At 42.4% G+C, this 20,758-nt stretch overlaps 1 protein-coding gene and 1 pseudogene across 12 annotated transcripts in view; one reads left to right on the forward strand and one right to left on the reverse strand.

Moving 5' to 3' along the window:
* Nucleotides 1–20,758, forward strand: part of Pex5l (peroxisomal biogenesis factor 5 like) — a 198,765-nt gene that overhangs the window by 132,255 nt on the left and 45,752 nt on the right. For 9 of the 12 annotated variants that reach the window (XM_029475056.2, XM_029475058.2, XM_085835966.1 and 6 more), the window contains 4 exons: nucleotides 1,754–1,865; nucleotides 9,509–9,703; nucleotides 10,805–10,931; nucleotides 12,531–12,627. In XM_029475056.2, coding sequence (XP_029330916.1) covers nucleotides 1,754–1,865; nucleotides 9,509–9,703; nucleotides 10,805–10,931; nucleotides 12,531–12,627 — 531 coding nt within the window. The remainder of the gene's footprint in view (nucleotides 1–1,753; nucleotides 1,866–9,508; nucleotides 9,704–10,804; nucleotides 10,932–12,530; nucleotides 12,628–20,758) is intronic. The other 3 variants (XM_085835964.1, XM_021157183.3, XM_021157187.3) reach the window with 1 other exon arrangement.
* On the reverse strand, nucleotides 4,752–4,907 carry LOC115030825 (U4 spliceosomal RNA; annotated as a pseudogene).

The raw sequence follows: 20,758 nt of genomic DNA on the forward strand, positions 1-20,758 counted from the left end.
TTGACTCTGTGGCATCCACAGGAAAGATTCATTTCATTAAACACTGAGCGGGGGAACAAATGGCATCAGGACACTCAGCATGACGTCTGGGTCCTAGACACTGTCCCCTGCATAACACTTATACCCAGACTGCTGTATGAGAAGCTGACCCAAACACAGAATCACTGTGTCTTAGCAATTTTGTCATTTTCTGGTTTATTTATGCCTCACCAATGATTTCAAAGTACAGTTTAAGATCATAAAATGGACTTTTATGCCAGAAACTATTCCAGCTAATTCCTAAACTTGAGTTGTCCAAGGCATTTTTAAAAATTCAAATGCCTTACCCAGAAACTACAATGAGCTCATAGACCCTCAACACTTAAAACTGTTTCACAATAATAAGCATGGGTGATAGCCAAGGGGAATGGGAACAAAAAGCAAAGGGACCAGAATTGTGTTCATAGGCTAAAGTAATATCCTTTAAAATAAACAAATTAAAATGGTTAAAACCCACAGCCACCTTAAACAATGTGATTTCCAGTGAAACGTGTCTTTGTATGTAGTAACATTAAAACTAAAAATAACTGAAGAACAGGTAACACCATTAACTGAAACACTGAAAAGGGGTAACCTCTGTGATATCCCTCAATAGTAGCCACAAATATACATGAGGATCACATGTTTAATTCTCTATAGGAAGCGCTAGTGGAGGTGTGAGGTTTGGTGCATTGAAGTAACAATGGTGTGCTTGGATGTCCTATCTGATGACTGTGGCCCACTTTATTCACCCTGAGCCAGAGGAACAATGGCCTGATAATGCAAGGTGTTCTAAAATACTTGGAACCTCGGCAGGTTAATTATTAAAATTCTAGATGCTTTGAGGCACATCTTTTCTTGACAAGTAGAATCAAACCTCTATACTGTCTCCCAGAAAACCGAGACTCCCAAGTTCTTTTCTCTCTTAGCCATAGAAAACATGGGCTCAAAATGAAGCACAAGAACTAACGTAAAAGCTGCTCACTCGCAGCGATCAGAGATCCCCTGAAGCAAGCTCTCAGAATCTCAAGTCTAATTGAAAGGTTATTAAGTCATAGAATGAACTAGTGGCAGCATAGGATTACACATACAGGACTCTCTTCCAACAGACTAAAGGTTTTCACAAACACCTACTAGATGCCTAGACAGATAATATAACAATATTTTTTCTCTCAAATAAAATTGTTTCTGTCCTACAAAACCATTCTAAGGAAATGAGGGGGTTTGTTCTAGGCACCTTGAGCTATTAAGAAAGGGAAAAAAATCAATCATGTTCATCCAAACAACTGTGTGTATACATCTCACCCATAGACATCAAGCAGCCAGTCCTCGTGAGAACCCATCACCATGCAGTCTGAAGCCACTGTTCCAACTCTTTCTAGAACTTTCAGTCCAAATATAGAGTGGCGTTAGCCCATGGCAACTGTGGTAGAACAGGTGTCTTTTCTCGCTGTGTTGAAATTAGATACTTGTAAAGCCACGCCCGGAGGGAAAGAAACAGGCTTAAGCTTTAACACTGAAGTTGGCTGCATCAAAACTATGTTAACAGTGCTGAAGGCTCATTCCTTCCCCATGGTAATGTTTTGTTTTCTCTATGGCCCTACCCCATTATTTATGTTTGTGTTTATTTCAGTAGGCTTGCTTGTCCCCTTGTGTTGCAAGGCTGCGTTTTCATTTACAAGCTTCCGCAGTTCAACAGAGAAGCCCTTTGACACCCGTGTCCATTTGTTCTCAGCTGGTGAATGAGCAACAAGAGAGCAGACCCCTCCTGAGCCCCTCCATCGACGACTTCCTCTGCGAAACCAAATCTGAGGCCATTGCAAAACCAGTGACATCCAACACAGCCGGTAATTCATTTCTGACTATGCTCAAGTGGAGTGCATTTACCCTCACATGCAAATACTTTTCCTCCAGGAATCTTACTAAAGCAGGGGAAGGGTTGCTATATTTATTGATTTGTAGGTGTGGACATTTGCATATTGAAATATACCTGGAGGTCGAAGGACAGCTCATGAGAAATGGTTCCTTTCCACAAAATGGGTCCCAGTGATTGAACTCAGGTTGTAAAGATGGGCAGCAAACACCTTTACTGCTGAGCCATCTCACCAGCCCCTCCCTCCTTTAGGCATTTTAAGTGGGGGATAATGTTTGTAACCAAGTGACTTTGGGCTGTATACAATTCAGCATAAATTAATACATGACTTTTGATATACTAAGAAACTATACAGTTTTGCAGGCCTTAAACATGCTGTTGTTCTCACTTAAGTTCTGGTACATACACTTCTGCATTTACCTCTCTGTATTCCAGAATCCACCATATTCCAAGGAGAGCTGCTATATCAGAGCTAGATTTTGCAAATTCAGCTTGACGGTCCAATTATTTTTGCAAATATTTTGTGAAACACAAGTCCAACAAAATAAAAATGTGATCTTTTTTTGAGTCACGTTAAATGGTAATTAAAATACCCAACAGACACGGAATAGCGTAGAGCATTTTAAATGTGTTCCTTGATCGCTCATGTAAATTATCTGAACATTCCAATTCACACATACACTTCCTGGAATTAAACATTCTCAATAGAATACCCTCATCTGCTCAGTGCTTGGCACATGTAGAAATGAGCATTCGTCAATGTGAGGAAAGAGTGCTGCCTGCCACTGGCCAGATCTACAGTTCTCCAACTTGCCTCCTTTCTGAATCTACCTCACTGGGCCAACATTCATGTTCAAAGATGTGCTCTTCAAATAATAAGAAAGGGGTGGTGTTTAAGAGTAGAAAACCAGAGATTATAATGAATGGGTGGTGCCAATCAACATGATCTCTGCCTTTCTTCTTAAAGTAGTCCCACGTTTCCACGGTGAACTCCACTGGCAGGCAACTTACTTTTTCACTATCTAGAATCAAGTGAATAAAATCAGACAGGAAAAAAAAAGTGATGTTTTTTCAGACTGCTAAAACACTACAGAAAGAGAGCACATGGCAGATGGTGGCAGCAGAGGTAGATGCTCTGAAGGTCTGGGAGATGAAAACTCATGTGTGCTCATCCCAGCTCTGCATCTGGGGCCAGCGTCTGCCTTCCCCCATCTATCTGGTAACAGTAGCTGAGCCTCGGTTTCCTTATCTAATAACAGACGATTCTTACCTCGGAAACTACTTGAGAAGATGAATGACTCCATCCAGGGATGTGTTGACAGTGGCAAACTCTAGCCAGGGAGGTCATCCTGATTGATATCAGGGGACAGCTTCTTGACACCTCCCTCTTTATTGCTTAATGTCACACTCAGGTGATTGCTTTCTAAATCCAGCTGTCACTTGGAGTGCTCAGGAACACTGAACAGTGCTTGCGGCATTCGAAGCAGGACATTGAGTGAATTCAGTCTAACAGATCTGATTAGTCCTAACCTCTGAAGCTGGGGCTCAGCCCTGTGAAACTGCAGGGCTATCTCAGAAAGTACAGAGCCTGTGTCTCTCAACTGCAGGCAATCCCACAAGGGTCAGGGGACTAAGGGAGCTCACCCTCACCTTCAGTTCCCACTGATGAAGAAACGAAGCCATTTTGGAGCAGCCCCGCCCTGAGGGCTGGGAAGTGGCTCAGCCAGGAAACACTGGCTGCAAAAACAGAAGAACCTGAGTTCAATCCCAAAAGTCCTGTTATAAAAAACTAAAAAGTGGACGTGGAAGCTTGTAATCCCAGCCCTGGGGAATGGGAACAGAAGGCAGGGGTGGGGAAGGGTCACCAACCCGCCACAACTGAGACAACAGATGACAAAGTAGCAATCCTCTCAACATCAAATCAAGGTGTTGGCCAGACACTTCCCTGCAGGTTCTTGGGAAAACGTCGTTCCAGGACACTCCAGTCCTTTCTATTTGTCCTTTGGTTGTAACAAGGGTATGACTCCACTTTTCATATGGTATTTTGTCTGTGTGCAGACCATATTGTATCTGTCTGCACACCTACCTGTATCCAAATTTCCCCTTTGCATGAGGATATCTGTTATCCTGGAACAGCGTCCTGGCCTTCTCCAAGACAGCTTCATCTTTAGACATATTTCCAATAAGGTCACCTTCTGAAGTATGGGGGCTTCTACCTAGGAACAAGGGGGTGGAACCCCATTCAATCCATAACATAATATTATGAATCTTTTATGCCCTACAGTGATTTCCAATCATACTGTGTTGGACACATTGTTTTACAAGCTCAGAACTATAGCTCAAGGCAAAAATCACTACATTTTTTAATCCCTAACGAGTATAGTTCTTATAAAAATCAATGCAGAGTAAACAATGTAAGAAATATTTTTCCAACATGATGAATTTTTTTCTAACAAATTTTTAAAGAATATATTTTTATTGCTTAGTAAGAGAAAATAATTATGTATCCATGATTGATTTTTTTCTTTCTTTTTTCTTTCTTTCTTTTTTTTTTTTTTTTTTTTTTTTTGGTGTGTTGCAAATTGAACCCAGGGTCTCCTACATGCTAAGTATTCATAGCCGGGTTTTTTTTTTTCGATTTTTTTAATTAGATATTTTCTTCATTTACATTTCAAATGCTATCCCCAAAGCCCCCTCTACCCTTCCCCCACCCTGCTCCCCAATTTTTTTCCAATTTTTGAAACACATTTTCACTAAATTGTCCAGGCTGGCCTTGAACTCATTCTGTATCCTAGAAAAATTGTGATTCTCCTATTTCCCAAGTACCTAAAATTATAGACAGCTGCACAAGACCAAGCAAAATCCTTGATTTCTTTAAAAAGCAGGTACATCAATATTATATGCAGACTGATAATAATAAATGTCCTGAAAGCCACTGAACAACGGATATTTTAATTAGCAATAATTACGCCTCAGATAAACCTCATTGGCTACGATACTGCCACTGCACAAAGCTTACAATGGATATTTTAAATGATTGTCATACATATAGTGTGACAAAATTTGCAAATCTTGTTGTATAATTTATTAACATTGACATATGTTAAAACACAGGGCAGACTCTTTGTCAAAATTCAAGAAGAAAATGAGGCCTTTGCGATGATTTTTGGGGCCACATAATAGCAAGACATTGAGTCATTAAACCAACAGTTACTTTGGAAGGAACATTTTTCATAGTTTATAATTTTTTATCTTTCTGTTTCACTTGGAGTTAATATACCTATGTTTGGAACTTCCATACATAAGCTACATAATAAAATATCTTAACTATATTAGCATCATTCTTATGAAACTCACCTGGCCATGAAGCTAATGACATGTCTCAGAAAAACTTAGAAATCTGGGAAGCAGGGGCTGGAAATATGGCTCCGCTGTTAAAGTTGCCAGGCAACCTAGTGTGAAAGCCAGAGTCCAGATCCCTCAGGCATTGGCCTGTAATTCAGATGAAACAGGGTCTCCAGAACAGGCTAGAAGGACCCAGTGTGCTGGCAATCTCTGGGTCTCAGAGGGCCTTCCTCAATTAATAAGGAAGATGAGCAATTAGAGGTTATTCCTGGTATTAACCTAGAATGTCCACATACGCCCCCATGCAGAGCAGGCATACACCACACACACACACACACACACACATGCAGAGCATACATAGACAACACATACACACATGCAGTGTGTGCATTTACAGCATTTACAGGTACAAATGGAAATAGAAGAGGAAAACCCTGAAGAGTAAAATCAATGACATATTCCAATAAAGGAGAAAAGGCTGGCTTAATTCTTTAAATAGAGTTTATCTATTTGGTAGATATATTTGAAAGTTTCTATGGTTACATGTCTAAGTCATGCTCCATCATGCAGTGTTAATAATGGTATGTCTTCCACCAACTTAACAAAATAAGAATTTTCTGTTTCTTTTGGCGGGGTCTCACTATGTGGCCCTGGTTGGCCCATTACTCAGAGATCTGCCTCTTCCTGTACACTTAGTGCTAGGATTAAAGTCAGGTGCCATGATAAGTAGCACTTTCAGGAGAATATATATATATTCTATATATATATTCCTATACATTTGCAGTGGCCTGGGAGAGCCTTCTGGTTTCATAGCCTATCAATTTTAGCTGTCCTCGAGATGATTAGAAATGACTGTTTTCACATGTATTGCCTACACTTGTCAGGAAATGTTAGCCAGTGGAATTTAGTTATCCAAAAAAGACAGTTTCTGAAACTACCAACGTGCCTCAAACCTTACAAACTGCCAAATAGCCAGGGGGTTAAGGGGCAAGGGGAGCTACCATATTAAGAGCTACCTCCAGGCTCAGTTGAAGTCTCAATAGGTTTTAAATGGGATGCCTGTATTTGAGGCTCAATGGGAACACCCACTGTGTTAGCGTCTTATTGCTGCACTACAAAACAGGGCACTACAAACATAGCAAGTGAAACGGTGTGCCTCTGTATTTTAAATTTCTGGAAGTTGGAGGCATCAGGAACCCAGCCCTCTCGGGTCAGAGACGTTCATTGCCTTGCTTGCTCCCACTTTGCAATTGTTGACTTAGGCTTCATCAAAAGCAGCTTGCATCTCAGATTCATCGTCACAGTCCCTTCTCAGACTCTGACCCTCCTGGATTGTCCCTATGAGCACACTTAGATGACGAGACCCACAACCTGTGTACTGTACGTGGTGACTATCGGGGAGCTGGGTAGAAAAGGCCACAAATGTAAAGCTAACGTGCTTGGGAGGTATTTCCTTGGTCCTGCCCTCACGTGTATATACACATGCACACTCTGACTCACATGTATATATGTACATGCATACTCTAATTCACATATATATGCACATGCATACTTTGACTCACATGTGTATACATATGCATATTCTGACATGCTCTCTTGAAAGCAAATGATTGCTGTACTCTTACCTTAAACACAAAAGTTCTGGGACCCAAACCTTCATGTGTCTAGGAGGGTGTTTTAAACTGGATCAAGGCAGTCAGTGAAGCAGCAACCCTTCTGGGCTCAGACATGCCTGCTTTGAAGGGCTTGAGCAGCTATAAGCCTTCTTCATCAGCCTTGACAACAGGACACTTCACACAACAATGCACTGTCTCCTCCAGAAGCCTAAGTCTGCCCCAACCATCTCTGCTTTCAAAGCTATCATCCTAAGGGCTTCCCAGCTTCAAGGCCGTTCAACCTGTAAGACACTGCTTGCATTAAATAGGCAGTAAGTGGGGCCTTCATGAATGTCTGGCTCCAGCTTCTCGTCTACACAGAAAACAATGAAGGCACAGAGAACAAACACAGAAAGGACCCATGATGCTTTCAGAGTGGACTGTATGACTGGCTGGCTTGAATTTTCAGTTCACTCATTCAGAAGCAGACAGAGATTAAATTAAACCCCTGGCTACTATTTTGTAGCAAATGTACTTTAAGAACCCAAGTTCATGATTCCTAGAAAACTTGCTTCTATGAAAAGTTTAGGGGCAAAAGGCTAATTCTTCATTGTTTGTACAATTGGTAAAAAGGCTGTTCCTTCCATCATAAAGAGGTCTCATTGGGCCTAGACTCCCTGCCACTCCAATAGTGTCTAGAAATTTCATTTAATCACTCAGGCTGCCTGCTGTGCTTAAATGTGGCTTAGCACACCACTGACTCAGTTCTGGAAGCTTCTTGCCACCCACTTTGTTCCGACTCACAAGCACCTCTCTCTCCAAGCAGATCATTGTTGGAAACTGGCTCCCATCTTCTAAAGAAAACTCCACTACGGCGAGCTGACACCTTCAGACCATTTTGTGATAAGTTTACTTTATAGAATCCTCCGTGGAGACAAAACCTTTGTTGCTTCTTGTTTTATCCTCAAGAACATTTGTTCTTTCTCACTGTGTGTAGATTTGATTGTGGCTTGAAAGAGAACAGAAAAACAAAGCTGGCAAAGACTAAATAAGAAAGAATTGGAATTGGGGAATTGTTGCCATTTGGTCTCTCAAAAATGTGTGTGTGTGTGTGTGTGTGTGTGTGTGAGAGAGAGAGAGAGAGAGAGAGAGAGAGAGAGAGAGAGAGAGAGAGAGAGAGAGCATGCGCCATGCACACAAGTGCACACTTGTGCATGCACACACATTGCTGGGAATAAACCAAGCTGGGCTTGTGAGTGCTATGCAAACTGTCCCACCACTACACTACCCTCTGCCCTGCCTAAAATGGCATTTACAGAGTGAATAGTTAGTGTAAGCCTGCTGCTTTGTGTTATTGGATCATTTAATCTTCATCCCACATTTATAAGACTATTGATTCTCCATTTTCAGATTCGGCAACTGGAGCTCAGGCTGCCCAGGAAATCTAGCTCAAGGCACATTAGAAGTATGATGGTTAGGGACCCATTTCACTCAAACACCAGAGACTCTTCTGAGGATGGCTAGCTCATGTACAGGACAGACTGCATGACTAAGGAACCTAGCCTTGTGAGCTCCATGGAGCTCTGCCAAGTGGACACCCAAGTGGAAAGCAGGTGGAATGGGGTTGATCTGTCAATCACACCCAATCTCCACCCAGAGGACAAGTTGAAAATCCATGGGACTTGTAATTGGGAAAAGTGCTATAGTGGTTGCTTGTACATTGTGGGGGATGGGGGGATGGTCAACACAGGGACTCCACTATCCACTCTTGCATTTCCCAAGCTAAGGGAAGACTCCTAGATAGCTACCAGACCAATTGCACACTTGGCCTCCAAGAGAGGAAGAGCAGGAGGAACTATCTCTCCTTTTGGCTTTCTGGTTCTCAGATAGAGCTAGCCAAATATGAGTTGCCCGCACTCAGAAAAAAATAGGTCAGAAAGCTGGCCTAATTAATTCTGACTTGCCTGGGTTTGCATGGGAACATACTCTTATTTCTGCCTTCTCTAAAGTACTTAGTACAATGAAATCAACCCACTAGGAAATAAAGGTGTAGCCATTTTATAGCTGGTTGTCTGGAATTACAATTGGCATATTAAATGTTGGGGCATCAGCACTCACTCCTGTTCATCAACTGGGTTATAAAACCCCTTCCCAGTGAGACCCAAACACACTGCTGACTTAATCCATGCTATCAACATAGAGGCTACATGGGCCCAATTGATGCACTTACTTTGGAAAAAAAATACTGGGGCTAGAGAGGTACGTCAGCTGGTGAAGTGGTTGGCTTGTAAGGACAAGGCTCTAGGTTCCACCCCCAGAAACCATATTTAAGAAAGAAAAGTAGAAGAAGAGTGGACATGGTGGTATGATCCTAGGCCTGGGAAGGCAGAGATAGGCACATCTTTGAGGATCAAAGGCCAGCCAGACAAATCTACTTATCCAGTTCCAGGACAGTGTGGACTTCATCTCAAAAAACAAAGTGGACAGTGCCTAAGCACAACACCTAAATTTGTCCTCTGACATCCACAAGCAAGATGTGTCTCCACCCACACCCTGAATCATGAGTACACACATACACACACACACACACAAAAAAAAAAAAAAAAAAAACAAATGAATGCATAATAAAAACTACAGGAAGTAAATGGCTTCTCTTGCCTTCTTCTGTCTCCCATAGTGTTGACCACTGGCTTGGATCTCCTTGACCTGAGTGAACCCGTCTCTCAAACCCAAACCAAAGCCAAGAAATCTGAGCCCTCATCAAAGAGCTCATCCCTCAAGAAGAAAGCTGATGGCTCTGACCTCATCAGTGCAGATGCTGAGCAGAGAGCACAGGCTCTCCGAGGGCCAGAGACATCATCCTTAAATTTAGGTAAGGCAAAGGTTTGCAGCAGCTCTGGTTTGACCTTGTCTTGTTGGTGCTGATAGGACAGGCAAGTTCATAGATGACTTTAAAACAGTGAACATATGAGCAGGAAAGATAAAGTTCTTTCGGGAAGCTGGGAAGAGTATAGCATCTTTTGTGCTTAGATGAGTAGTCATGAGAGCTCGGCTTCAGGAAAGAAGTATTGATTCATTCACTTATGTGTTCTTCCCAATGGACTGAGCTTGGGATGGGTGACAGACAATTCTCAATTTTATCCTGAGAGCTAAAATTAAAGGAAAGTGTACATCTTGCTTTCTAGGAACTCTCAGTTTAACACAAGTGAGAAACAAGGGAGACAAATAAGAGCATCAGGGGACTTGGGGACATTCAGACAAAACATCCCTAAGATAATGTCCAAGATGGTGATGACAGCTATCAATACTCTTCAATGTCAGCTTGCAATATCCAGGAATCGGAACCACTTGCTTACATGTTTTACCTCATCATTACAACTCTAAAACACGTGAAAAACAGGCTCTAAAATTTAACTTGTCCAAGATCTCACAGCTAGTAACAGAAAGAGATGAAAATGTGGACCTAACCCTAGTTAACTTCGGAGCTCAAACTTTTATCTACATACTCCACATCCCCCTGAGAAAGGACAGTTTGCTTCTCAGTTCATGCAACTAGACAAATCAAGCAAATGTGTGTGCTTCTGTGTGGTGTGGTGTGTGTGTGTGTGTGTGTGTGTGTGTGTGTGTGTGTGTGTGTGTGTGTTCATATGCCTATGTGTACATGTGCATGCATGTGCATGTTTGTGTACATGCATCTATGTGTCAGGTAAATGCATATAGATTCATAAAACTAGGTCTTGAAATTAATTTTACTTAATTGATTCAACTGTAAAAGCAATCTTATCTTAATAAGTCTTGTTTTTATTTAGGTATATGTGTTTCATTTTAGTCTCGTGTGCATTAAGAAGGTAAATCTTAGCCTTGGGTCTAAGACACATGGACTGCGTATAGTTTGCCTGGAATCTCGATCTTAATCAATCCCTTTTTTGTCTGCTTGGTCCTGGGATTTCTCCTCCACTTTCTTCTTCCTTAGTAGACATTCAAACACAACTGGAAAAATGGGATGATGTCAAGTTTCACGGTGACCGAACAAGCAAGGGGCATCTCATGGCAGAAAGGAAATCATGTTCTTCTAGAACCGGGTCCAAAGAGCTTCTGTGGTAAGATGTCCTGATGCTCCTGAACATCACCTTACAATGACTTTATGGCTGTGATTGTCATGTCTGGAAATAACCAGTGAGCTCGGTTAATCCAGATACCTAAGGAGTCTAGATTAAAATAGATGTCTAGATCAAAATAGAATAACAATCTATATGCCATCACTTCCACAAATCACTTTTGACAACTTGAAAAGGGAAAGGAAGGGGAAAGGGAAAGGAAAGGGAAAGGGAAAGGGAAAAGGGGGGAAGGGAAGGGAAGGGAAGGGAAGGGAAGGGAAGGGAAGGGAAGGGAAGGGAAGGGAAGGGAAGGGAAGGGAAGGGAAGGGAAGGGAAGGGAAGGGAAGGGAAGGGAAGGGAAGGGAAGGGAAGGGAAGGGAAGGGAAGGGAAGGGGGAGGGGGAGGGGGAGGGGGAGGGGGAGGGGGAGGGGGAGGGGGAGGGGGAGGGGAGGGGGAGGGGAGGGGAGGGGAGGGGGAGGGGGAATGAAAGAGGGAAAGGGAAAGGGAAAAGGGGGAAAGGGAAAGGAAAAAGGGAAAGGGAAAGGGAAAGGAAAGGAAAGAAACAGAAAATTTAGTCAAAAAGGATTTGATGAAGAGGTCCTGGTTGATAATTTTAATAATTGTATAACTAAACAAGTAACTAAGCTATTAATAAACAGAATGCATGTGTATATATGTGTGTGTGTCTGTCTGTCTCTCTGTGTGTGTATGGGGGTGGATATCTAATGTTCATTGCAACAGTGCTATTTAAGTTGTTGCTGGTTACACAACTTTCCTGCTCTCTCAACTATCCACTGCCATCCACTGCAGTAATCAGAGATGAATCGTGGACACTCAGGAAAGAATGTGGTCACTTGAGTTTTACCAGGCGTGTTAGTTACTTTCCTGTTGCTGTGCTGATAAGACACCTAAACAAAAGCAGTTTGGGAAGGAAAGGATTTAGTTCACCTTAGAATTCTCAGGTTGCAGTGTACCACTGAGCCCAGAGCACTGCTGGCTTAGTCTCCTGCCTTGCCTCGGCTTGCTTCCCTGTACAAACGAGGACTATAGGTTCCTATAGGTTCCTATAGGTTATAATGCCCACAGTGGGCTGGGCCCTCCCCATTAACGGAGAAAGTGTCCTCCAGACAAGCCCACAGGCTAACCTGATGTGAACATTTCCTCTACTGAAGGTTCTTTTTGCCCAAGTGACTCTAGTTTGTGTCCAGTTAAGAAAAAGTAGCCAGAACACCATGGTTTTAAAGCTTTGTATAGGGCAGCCTCCTATTTCTCTCTCTCTCCTTTGCCCTCATACAAATCCCATATTGTGACAATCCAGACCCATAGAGATCTACTTTTGAACTGCCTCCAACAAGAACAGAACACTTTTTTCAAAATATAAAATTTCCTGTATAAGAAAAAAAGTGTCAGGTTCATTTCCTCTTTGCCCACAATTCAACTGGACTAAATTACAAAATAAAAACAAAGCTGTCAGGTTGTTTAGATTCTGGAAGTGGCAGTTATGGAGGAGGAAACTTACGGAAGTTTGTTTCTGGTTCCTGGCTGGGCTGCTGGCTGGGCTTGTTCTTGCTGTCCATGAGTGCTCCTCATGTCTCCTTGCAGGTCCGCAGAACACAGATCTCAGCCAGAGCTGAGTACCGGGAAAAGCGCCCTCAACTCTGAGTCGGCTTCCGAGTTGGAACTTGTGGCTCCAGCACAGGTAATAAAAGTGAATCTCAGGAAACCCGTCTGTTCTAGCAGGAACTGCACCGTAAATATTTTATTTGAGTTTTGCACAGAAAGTTTGAAATGTTTTTCCAAACTTTGCATTGCAAAGTGTGTTCTCACCCCATAGCTGTCTCGGTGCTTAGAATAACTGATTGTATACACTTCCATGTATTTGGCTGGGAAACGTGTTAATGAATTCACTGTGTGCTTAGCACATTTTCCCTGTACTGCCATTGACTGTCCCATTTATTTGGCAATACAAAAATCTGTTCTAGTCCAGTATTAGCTCTACTTATGTAAAAGAACATAAAGAAGAGGAAACAGCATGCTGAATGTTCATTCACATCTTTGCCCAGAGGAGTAAGAGAATATACCCAGGAATCTGCCACATTAAAATAAATTGCATGCCAAAGATTATGTTAATCCACCACCAGCAGTAATGGCAGCCACAATGAGAGCTATCAGCCAGAGTGACCAGGAGGGAGAGCCATAGAGACTTACTGGGTGCTTTTCCTGTCTTATATCTAAATACTCAGTAATCCTGTGTATTGTAGAAATTTCTAATCCCAATCCAGTGTTTCTACCCCATCTTTGACCTAAATTTAGTTTCCAGATAAAAGACACTCAATTTTTATTATTTACAATAAGTCCTAAACAACACAAGAGCTGGGGAGATATCTAACCTCTATGCTGTTAGAATCTACTTTTCATTTGATAACCCTAAGTTATTACTTACTATGTTTCATCTGGGCTGCTCTTTAACTCCAACTGGCTAGCCCTCAGGACCATGTTTTCTTGACTCTTCCAATCGATGGTGGCTTCTTCTTCTTCTTCTTCTTCTTCTTCTTCTTCTTCTTCTTCTTCCTCTTCCTCTTCCTCTTCCTCTTCCTCCTCCTCACTTTCCTCTCTCCTCATGGTTCTCCTACTACCCCCAAATGGGGAACCCTAAACCCTGCCTATGTCTATCTGCCCAGCTATTGACTATCAGCATCTTTTTTCACCAATCAAAAATAACTTGGGGGCAAGGTTACACTGTGTCACTTCAGTCTACTTTCAGACTCTCTCTTTTCTAGGGCAACCAGGTCTTAGGGGCCTATACTTAGCATTACAATACATAAAAATAGACCAAAGCTCAACACACGTGCATTACTGTAAGCTTCATTATAAAGATATTTCTGACAGGAGCCTGTGAGTCTCAGTAAACTCAACCATGTCTTGCTGGGGTACCATAGCAAAAAGAAGTAGGATGTGAATTCTGTCTGTCCAGGCCCAGGGCTCCTCAACAGGCTTCCCTATCAGCATTTACCCCTCCCACTGTTCTGAAATTGCAATCTCTTTCTATCCCTGGGACATATTTCAAGGCCTTGCCCTTCAACCACAAATATCTCCCAAGAACTATGTGTGCGTATTCCTGCCTTCTACAATCCAACTGCACTAAGACTAAATATGGAAAGAAATGAGCAGAAGAAATGTTCTAGAATTTGCCACTACACATGTTGTGAGCCACAGGGGATATAGAGATGTGACATGAGATAGGGGAATGATTAAGGCTGGAGCACTGACCCAGCAGGAAGAATATACAGAGGACCTAAGTTTGGTTCCAGCACCCACGTTGAACAGCTCACGGCAGCCTGTAAGAGGGGGTTCAACTCCCTCTTCTGGCCCCACAGGCATTCCTACAGTGGGTATTATTGTTGAGTATGAGAGTTTCAAATGTAAACTTGAGCTGATCTGGTCCCGACAAAAGGCAGAACAAGGTAAGCTCCTCATGGCTCCATTGTCCAGAGAGGGAATCGATGAAATGGAAAGATGTTTGTGGACCTCACCACTAGAGAGTGACAGTGGGAAGAACCCAGGAAGCCAATGATGATTGGGCTCTTGGAGCTTCCCCTACACATTCATCACCCTCAGGAGCAAGGACATGGCTGTTCCCAGACCACAGCTGGACATCCAGTTCACTCACTTTCTGAACACATCGCCTGACTTTAATGAATTGCAAATGTAGAGTGAAAAAAAATGAAATTTTAGTGCTCACGTTAAATGTATCTTCTTAAGAGAAAAAGGACAGCAGCCATTAGAAAAAACAGTGTCCATGAGAGCATGAGCGAGCTCCACTCAGCTCAAGTCATTGGTACTGTTTCATGTTTCATCCGCTGCCATCTCTGGAACAGTGAGATGCAGAAACAAAGCATTTATTTGTTTTGAAGCAGAGAGAGACTTGGCACAGGTGGGCCATTCTACAACAAGCTGGGCCAGAGGAACAGCTGGGGCCCCCAGTTGCCATAGAAACCCACAATGCATTTATCTTATTATCCCAATGACTACTAGTCTCCTGCTGGTCTGTTAATTCCATCCCCACCACACTGTCCTGCTTACCCTATGCAAACATAATACACTTGGAAAATTGTTTTTGAGCTCCCTCATGTTGTCTTTCAAAATACCCCTTCCAATTCACCGTGAGAGCTCTCTGCCCAGGTGACTCTCAAGAGTGTCTGCTGAGAGGGTGAACCAGCTGTAAGGGGTTACCTCTTCTGTTACTTTTTGAAACATTGTATCAAGACTTGCCTTTTAAAAAAATCACACTCTTCTAGTTTTCATTCCAATCCATAGCTAAGTAAGAAAATGCTTAATGTTGTACCCGAAACACAGAGTCTTTGAAACAAACCAGGAAGAAAACAGACAGGTGTGTGATGGAAGCCAGAAGAGCGGGCTGGGAGGTGGCTCATAGGCACACTCGTTTTGTAAGCATTAGAACCCAAGTTCCACATAAAATAATGATGGCACATGCTCAGCAATCCTTGCATAGAGGAGGCAGAAGCAGGAGAATCCCTACCGCTCCCTGGTTGGTCAGCCTTGCCTAATTGACAAGTAGCCGGCCAAATGAGAGACCTTGTCTCAAAGACTGAGGTAGAGGGGGCATGAGGAGTAATGAAAGCAAGACACTTGACCTCTAGCCTGCACTTGCACATTCACACACTTGCATGTGCACACACACAGAAAGATGTGTGTACTGTTAGACACACTATTCATCACTGCAGGGCCTCTTTGTGTAGATGCAGTGAAATTGTAACAAATATAGAACAAAATTTCTTCTACAGACTAGTTCACGGATCATTCAGACAGGCCATTCTGACTCCCCCAGCCTGCCCCACACTCACACAGATGGCTCACAGGAAAGCAGGACAATAGTTTCCTCTCCCTCAGTCCAATAGAAATTATCCCAAGCAGTGACTCAACAGATACTGAGCTATTTACAAACCTCATTTTAAAATCATATTTCAGAATCGCAAAGAAAACAGGAACAGATAATATGAAACCTTACATTTTCTCATTTTCTTTTCAAGATGGGGAGGAGAGAAAGTATGGTGCAATATCAAGCGGTGTCTTGAACACAAAACTCAGAGAAGCGAGGGATTACAGTGAGTTATGCAATCACTGTGTACTTAAGGACAAGGGCTCTTGACACTTAGCCCAAACTATATAATTGTCATTCCACAAACTGAACTGTTTAAAGAGATCATACAATCTGGAAAAAAGTACTTTAAAAAAATAGTTTGAAGAGCTGAAGAAAACACAAAAGGAAAGGCTGCAAAATTCAGTTTTCCCATCTGGGTAGTGTGTCACTGGCTGAGCCATCTGGGTAATGTGTCACCGGCTGAGGCAAAGGGCGAGAATACAGATTCTCCTGCAGACGTGATCCAAGCATCTCCCTCCACATTTGCACTCTGGAAGCTCCAAGACCAAGACAGGCTCAGATTCTCCAACATGAGCAGGTGCTTCAGTTGCAGGCCACAGTTACATAATTCACAGATGACCCATTCCAGCAGAGCTGAGCTTTCTCAGGGTTCATTACTACCCTTCAGTGTTTCTCATGCACTGTGTGAAGTGCCCACTGTGACCTTAGGTTTTTATATTACCTCTACTTTACATTAACAGATAAAAGCTGTTTCTTCTAAGAATTGCACATCTAACTCCATTAAAACCCATTAAAATTTGTGAAGCCCTTGTTCTTAAGCAGAGAGCATCCACTGGTATCAGCCATTCTGTGTTGCTCGCCTGAGAGAACTCATAAGCCATTGTTACTTTTATTATTGCAAAGCCCAATTATTATTTAATTCTGTTGAATGAATATGAGTTGGGTAATGCTCAAGAATGTCTGTTATTCTCTTATAGAAGCTTAATAAAACAATTAGAAATTTTATACAATTTATTCTGTGTACAATTCACTCTCTTCCTGAATTTATCATAGATCCTTACTTTTAGAAAAACTGCTGACTTCCATGTCAGTTCAGTAAATATGCTTGGAAATCTACTGTCCTTACAGACGTAAGTGAGGAAGTAAGCAGAACTCACAGGTTAGGTTACAAGGTACACTTAGAGGAATCCAAGTTGGCATACCACGGAGATTCTGCACACCTATCTTATTGAAGCCAAGTTACAGAACCACCTGGATATCCATCAGCAGACAAGTAATGAAAATGTGTACATAAACCACTAAGGAAAGTGAAAATCTGTCATCTGCGGGAAAATCAACAGAATTGGAGTCATTGTGTTAAGTGAAATAAGCCAGAAAGACAATCACATTTTCTTCTCTCGTGTGCAGAAGCTAGACTAAAGAATCTAGAATAAAGGTTTGAAAGAAGGGGAGCTCTTTGGGAAGATAACGGACGGTAGTGGCATGGGGGAGGTGAAAACAAGATCAAGGAGTTTGAGAGTGAACAAAATCAAATGATCCAGGCACGGGAGAGATGACTCTGCAGCACAAGTGCACTGTGCTCTTGAAAAGAATGGAAGCTTGGTTCCAGCACCCATGTTGAGAAGCTCACAACAGCCTGTAACTCTCGCTATGAGCCTCTGAGCACCGTAAGCACTGGACTCACACACACACACACTCCACTATAACTAACATTTAAAATTTACACAATGACCACAGGTAAATGAGAACGTCATGATGAGGCCCATTCTTTCATACAATGAATATACACTGATAAAATAGGAGTGTACTCAAAGAAGTATTAGGACTCTCTTGTCTCAGGATAACAATCCAACCCGACGCTCTGTAAATACTCGTCATTCTGCCTATCAGGAGTGTATAATTTCTTTCCTCTCCATGCCACTTACAAGGAGCTGTCAACAGGGTGGGAAGGAGGTGAAGATGGGGGAAAAGAGAAGGAGGCAACGATGCCAGAGAGGAGCAAGGAACTGAAGGAAAAACTGGGAAATCGTTTTCAACAAAGGAAATCAGAACAGTAGGAAATTCTCAGCAAGTTCTTTTCACATGAATAAATAAAAGACCCTAACTGGGGGTGGGGGGGTCACAGATTTAACAAGAGAAGGAGGACCTAGTGAACAATTACAACCAAACCATGCATGCTTTCCTTCTGGATCATTTTTCAGTGGTTTCAGGAGTGGTTTCTCGGTGTGTCTGAGAATATGCTGGCCACCTCTTTTCAACATCAGCCTTTTCCTGAAGTTCGGCCCAGGTTTTCATAGCAGAATGGATACAGTGGCCATGTGCTACCACACTCTAGAGAAAGGAATGTTCCTTTGCACAAGAGGGATAGCTTTTGTGTGTGCACCCTGCATGACAAATGTCTGTTGGCTAGGAATAAAAAAAAAAAAATCCTTGATCATTTCAGTGAGACTTATATGTAAACACTCTGAGAGTCTAAACTGTCTGCATCAACGACCACAGGAATGTGCAGTAAACACAAAACGCATAATGAAAGCATTAACCAAGTGGTAACAGAAGCCAGGTCTGACAGAACACTTGCTATATAGTATGTATTTGTATTTATGGGAATAATACTACTCAATAATTCTTACAGGAACTCAGTGAGTTAATACAGACTCTGCATAGGAGACGCTGGAAATGCAATACTTTGCTCAAGGCATCTGGGTGGTAATAAACTGGGAATTGGCCTTAAGCAGCCTGACTTCAGAGACTGCCTTAACAATTGGGTCACAAAGCACCCAAGGTCGAGCAGTCATTGTATTGTTCTTTTTCTAAAGTAAGCGCACATACTTTCAGTCTTTATTTTAAGAGTGTTCTAATTTTATTTCTGCTGCTGTGATAAAATACCCCACAACAAGCAACGTCATGGGAAAAGATTCATTTGACTTACAATTCCTAGTTTTGGTCCATCCTTAAGGGAAGTCGGAACAGGAAAGTGATGCAGCTAGTCACAGTGTATCCACAGACCAGATCAGAAGGGATGAAATGAATGCATCCTGCCTTTCCTATAAGCTAAAAGACAGCTAGCTTTCTCTTCTCCTGCTGTTCTGGGACCCCTGCTTAGGCAATGAAGGATATTGTTGTAATGGGCTGGGTCTTTCTATATCATTTAACATAATCAAAATAAATCCCCCAGAGACAAGCCCACAAGCCAACCTGATACCAATAACTCCTCAGTGAGACTCTCCTTCCAAAGGGTCCTGGTTGGATTTTTTCTTTCAACTTGACATAAGCTAGAATTATCTATGAAACCTCAGTTAAGGAAATGCTTGATCATATTACCTACAGGCATATCTGTAGGGCAATTTCTTCGTTATTGATTGGCATGGGAGCAGGCAGCCCACTGGGAGCTGTGCCACCCTTGGCCAGGAGGTTTTGACTTGGATAAGAAAGCAAGCTCAGTGAGCACAGGAGAACAAACCAGTAAGCAGCACTCCTCCTTGGCTTCTGCTTCAGCTCCTGCTTCCACGACCCTGCTTTGAGTTCCTGACCTGACTCCCATCAATGGCAGGAGTTTTCGTGTGACGTAGACTCTCAGCCGTGGTATTTTATAACACAGAAAGGGAAGGGTAACTAAGACAACAGCTGATTCCAGGTTGTGACAAGGTGACAGTAAATGCCATGCAGACTTAGTCCGTGCTTATGAACTTGAGATGTATCCCCTTATGCATAACGCATGTGGAGATCCGGGATCTTCCTTGGTGGTACTGGGCCAGCATCTCAGCCGTACCTGAGGATTTGTGGAGAGGCAGATGTGAGGCTCCTCACCAGACTTCCTGAACCAGAGACTCCAGGGTAGGGGCTGTCACGTGAATTTTAAAAGACTCTGTGGGTATTTCAGTGCTCACTCATGTTTGAGGATGACTGTTATATGAGCTAGGATTTTAAGATGGCTGCCACTCAAACTGACAGGTGTAACTGTTCTGTTTACCAGACCTTGTATCAAAATGCCAAACAATATCAACAGCCCACAAGCCCTGCTATATTTTTCCAAGTCACAGGTTTTTCCTCTGATAAAATTAGATATGTTTGATGTCTGGGTTTCAAGGACGGCTGATTTATCATCTATATGTGCTCAGTTCTGTCTGTTACCTTTTTTTTTAATTTTACGTGTATGAATGTTTTGCCTGTGTGTATTTATGTGTGTCACCTGTATGCCTAGTACCAAAGAATGTCAAAAGAGGGCATTGGATGACCTAGATCTGGAGTTACAGGTCATTGTGAGCCATCAGGTGTGTGCTGGAAATTGAACGCAAGTCTTCTGAAAGAACAAATGCTCTACGCCACTGTGCCATCTCTCGGGCCCCTATGCTCAGTTCTTAACCAGCATGTTTCAGCACAGCATTAAAGAATGGAAAAGTATCAAAATTTTCAACTGCATATCAACTGCTATTTATATTCCATAACATTTAACTTCTGCTTCCCTGAGCCAAAAACATTAAAAATGGTAAGTTAGATAACACTTATCTTAGTAATACCCTAAAGCCTTTCAAATGGTGTGAGAAAGAGAGTATCCCTAAATAGTAATTGTACTATCAGAACAAAATGTCATTTGCACAGTAAGACTCTATCTGGGCTTGCTGTGTTAAGTGGGAAAGAGGAGCTGACCTGTAAGCCTGGAATCCTGATAGGTGGTGCCCTTTGCAGCTTGTGATTCATATCGCAGCTGGGTTCTGAAACATTAATGAAGAGAGAGGCCGAGGACGCTAATAGAATCCTGTTAGGTCAAACTTCCCAGCAAAATGGGTTCTGTTTCACCAGTGCAAAGTGCCTGCTGATAAAACACTGTCTCAGACAACAGTCTTAGTGCTTCTTTTGTTGCTAAAGCCACTTCTGGGCCACGCACTACACATAATGTACCCTTGTACCAAATACCAAATGTATCCCT

Source organism: Mus caroli, unplaced genomic scaffold (assembly GCF_978045245.1).
Source record: "Mus caroli unplaced genomic scaffold, Mus_caroli_1 scaffold_3, whole genome shotgun sequence".
Lineage (NCBI taxonomy): Eukaryota > Metazoa > Chordata > Mammalia > Rodentia > Muridae > Mus > Mus caroli.